Source organism: Sceloporus undulatus, unplaced genomic scaffold (assembly GCF_019175285.1).
Source record: "Sceloporus undulatus isolate JIND9_A2432 ecotype Alabama unplaced genomic scaffold, SceUnd_v1.1 scaffold_378, whole genome shotgun sequence".
NCBI lineage: Eukaryota > Metazoa > Chordata > Lepidosauria > Squamata > Phrynosomatidae > Sceloporus > Sceloporus undulatus.
Window position 1 is genome coordinate 5750 of NW_024803298.1, and position 3839 is coordinate 9588.

General features: G+C 40.6%; 1 protein-coding gene across 1 annotated transcript; it reads right to left on the reverse strand.

Annotated features, from left to right (window-relative positions):
- Positions 1-2721: 2721 nt before the first annotated feature.
- LOC121917722 (C-type lectin Cal-like) lies at positions 2722-3833 on the reverse strand (the record flags this gene model as incomplete). The annotated part of the gene is made up of 3 exons (XM_042443844.1): positions 2722-2789; positions 3526-3640; positions 3747-3833. Coding segments are annotated over 3 exons (270 nt in total), but the record flags the coding sequence as incomplete, so codon positions are not given.
- Between the last annotated feature and the right edge of the window lie 6 nt (positions 3834-3839).

Consider the following 3839-nt stretch of genomic DNA (forward strand, 5'->3'; position numbering starts at 1 on the left):
GGGATTTGGAAGCTCTATTTGGGTGGGGTGCAGGATGGAGGGTAGAAAATGGTTCTTTTGCTCTTGTGCAATTGTCTACCCCTGCCCTATAAGAATCGAGGCTCCTTCTTTCCCAGGTGTGCAGGGGTAACAAGGCTCTGGGATCTGTAGTTTGTGAGATAGTTAGCCTTCCCTATCAGGGAGCTCTAGTGTCCCACCAAGTCTCAGAATTATATATCATTACACCATAGCAGTTAAAGTGGTGTCAAAGTGCATTATTTCTGCAGTGTAGATGCAGCAGGAATCCTTCTTAAAACGAGGCATCCAGAACTGAATGCCGAACTCTAGAAGATGTCTAGCCAGTGCAGAATATGGCAGATTCTTACTTTCCTAAGGGTGCTGGGGGGCATTTGAGGGCAACATTTTTCTGATTGTTTTTGCATAAACATTTTTGGGGGTGCTGTTCTCCAATGGGGATTAGAAATGCCCTTGTTATACTTCATGGGCTTTATAGAATCATAGAATTGTAGGAGACCACAAGGGCCACCCAGGATTGCCATGCAGGAATAAACAGTCAAAGTACTTCTGACAAATGGTCACTCATTCTCTATTTAAAAACCTGCAAAGAAGAAGATGGCACCATTTATAACCTGCAGTTTACTCACCCCTGCTGTATATAGAACCATAGTTCTAGTTATCAGAAAAGGAATGTGTACATACTGCCTTTCCATGGAATTCATAACATATGGTTCTCTGGTATTTGTGTGGTTCAGAGCAAACAAATAATACACAGGAATCAATGGAAATGCAATAAAAAAACCACAGCACCTCACACCCTTTCCCTGTTAATGTAGTGGCAACATTTACATGAAATGTCTTTCTGTACCCAAGGCCACCTGTTCTCCAAGCAATCTGTGCCAGTTTTTGTGTTTTCTCTATCATTAGAATCTCCTCCACTAGGAAGTGGACACAAAGACCAAAGTGAGAGGACACAGAGACAAATGTTTTTGTTCAGACAATCTTGAGAGTCCAAGATCTTTAAAAAAATATTTAAAACAAAATATTTAATCAAATAATAATTCAATCAGTTACTAGCAGTGGTACAATATATTTCTCTACTCTAATAACATACACATTGTGACTGCTGTGGTATTTAACTTTGCATGTTGCTCACATGGCGGAAATTTCTTGTAGAATCACACAATTGTATGATTCAACACATGGACCTGTTTAGAGAGATGAGCCAAAGTTTCTAAGAAGATCATGGGAAAAACAGAGCCGTTTTTGGGTCTTTTCTTCACTACTCCAAGGTGGAGTAGAACTACTTTGCAGATTGTTCATTAAATATTAAGCACTATTTGTTGTTGTTTTGGTGGCATGTAATGAAAGGTAAAGTTTGGGGCTGTGTGGTGGATGCAGAATTGCTGTGTCTTGTGTAAGTCCTTCCCCTTGTAAGACCATACCCACCAACTGTTCTGATTTGGCAGAGACAGTGTGATTCATGCTCTGCCATCTTACGTTTTCAGCTGCTTCAAATGCTCCAGTTTCTCTCTCTTCCTCTCATTTTCAGTCCTTGTCCTCAGCATACTTCAGTTGATGCCAAATGAGCTCAAAGAGCATGATGCCTTTTGGAGCAGATGATGGAGAGTCTAGGGCATAAGGATTGTAATGTTACTGGTTCTGGTTTCTCTGCTTTCTAGCTGACAATCTTTCTGTGAAGGCAAGTGAAGGCAAGCATGGGGAGTTAGCCTCTTCTCTAACATTAGCAGATGTATGCTTTCCATTTCTTTAAAACAGCATCAATCCATCAGTGCATCCTTTTTGTTCTAAAACCTAAAACTGCTGCATCTACACTGTAGAATTAATGTCATCTGATACCATTTTAATTGCCATGTTTCAATGCTATGGCATTCTGGGATTTGTACTTTGTGAAATATTTAGCCTTCTCTGTCAGAGAGCTGTGTGGTTTCACAACAAACAACAAATCCCAAGATTCCATAGGATGAAGCCTTGACAATTAAAGTGGTGCCAAACTGCATTAGTTCTGCAGTGTGACAGCAGCTCTGGACTCCGTCTTCTGTAGTAACTCTGATGTTATCTTGTATTTTGGTTGTGGCCCATCCTTGTGAGTGGATCGCCACAGGACTCAATATGTAACAGCAAGCCACTTTTTTTCATCTGCCTTCATTTAGGGGATTTTGGGGGTTCTGATGAAAGACCATGATGATCTCGCAAGTGCAGTCTGCCCTCCTCTCTTCTAAAACAGTGAAGGTTTGATCTTCCAGATAAACTCCCAGAAGTTTCAGCTAACTTGGCTACTGCTTTAAAGAACATTTATTATGCCATAAAATAATCCCCGAAATGTATGCTGGCTGCTTGATGGAAAGGCAGACATGTTCCTTTGATAGAGGGAATTTGTGCAGGAACAAGTGTCAAAGTATCAAAGCAGGTGCTGGCTATTTTCTTTTACATGTTATGTTGTGTTATGTTAGAGGAGGATGGTGGGACTGAAGATGAACACTCCAGAAAATATATGCATCAGAAAGAATTTATTAATATTAAACTATTATATAGCAACAAAAAACAGTACAGGAGATGAAGGAGACCAGTGGAGCAGCTTTTCAGAAATGCAGTTTTGAAATGTGTGGATGAGGGCTGAAGTTTCCCATTTCAGGAGAGGAGAGAATGTAGTGACAGCTGAGAAAGTATCCCTGCAATTCCAGCTGGGAGTCAGAAACTTCTCTAGAGTTCATGCTTGCAGATGTAGGCATTGCGTCTCTTGCACTGAGCATCATTCCACTGTGTGAAACCTAAAATCAAGAAGACATGACAAAATGTTATTTCTTCTCCCTCTTACCTGTTTCTTCTTATGATTTTAGTCTAGAGCAAGGTGGGAAATGGTAGAAATCAATGGTGAAGTCAAAGATATCATGCTGTTTGTTGCATGCCTTCAGGTCATTTCTGACTTATGGAGCCCCTAAGGCAAAACTGTCATGGAGTTTTCTTGGCAAGATTTGTTCAGAGTTTGCTTTTCCCTTTCTCTGAGACTGAGAGAGTATGTCTTCCCCACAGTCACCCAGTGGGTTTCTACAGATGAGTGTGGATTCAAACACTGGTCTTCAATGCTCAAACTATGATGCCACTCTGGCTCAGAAATGATGAGGCATGTTAAAAAAAATTCTGATTTAATGTTTTCTAAACCCATTATTCCTGAGTCTTTTTGTCAAGGCTTCCCTAATTTTTCCAAATTTTGGCCTAACAATTTTCTCATAAGCATACTGTAGAAAAGAACACATGACATAGAGCATGGTTTAGCAGTCACTATTTTCAGAAATAAATAAACAAACAAATAAATAAATAATTCACACACAGTTAAGTTTGGGCAGTTTGGCTACTGCTGAGGATGCAGGATTGTAGCATATCTCAGAGCTACTGGTCTTCTATGAATTAGATAACTTATTAATCTGGCCCAAAAGTGGCTAATGAAAAGTTATAAGGGCGGGAGAACCAGATGTTCTTAAGAGATCTTTCTTGCTCCTTTCTTACCTGTGGAAAATCGCAGCTCCACACAGTGTTCATTATTGCCATAATTGTCTGGTTGGTGGCTCATCCAGGACTTGTAGTTGTAAGTTGACTCATCAGCCCACCTCCATTTCCCGGTCTGTTGAAATGAGATAGAACAGGTTGCATGTAATGATCGTTGAGCTGATCCCTGGCCAGAGAGATACAAATCTGTCATGATAACCATGGAGAAGAGAGAGGTTTACCTGACGGACATCATGAAGCCCAATCCAGACATTGCTTCGTTCTTTCTGATAAGTGGAGATGTGTTCAGCCACCAGGAGGGTCTCTGCTTTGGT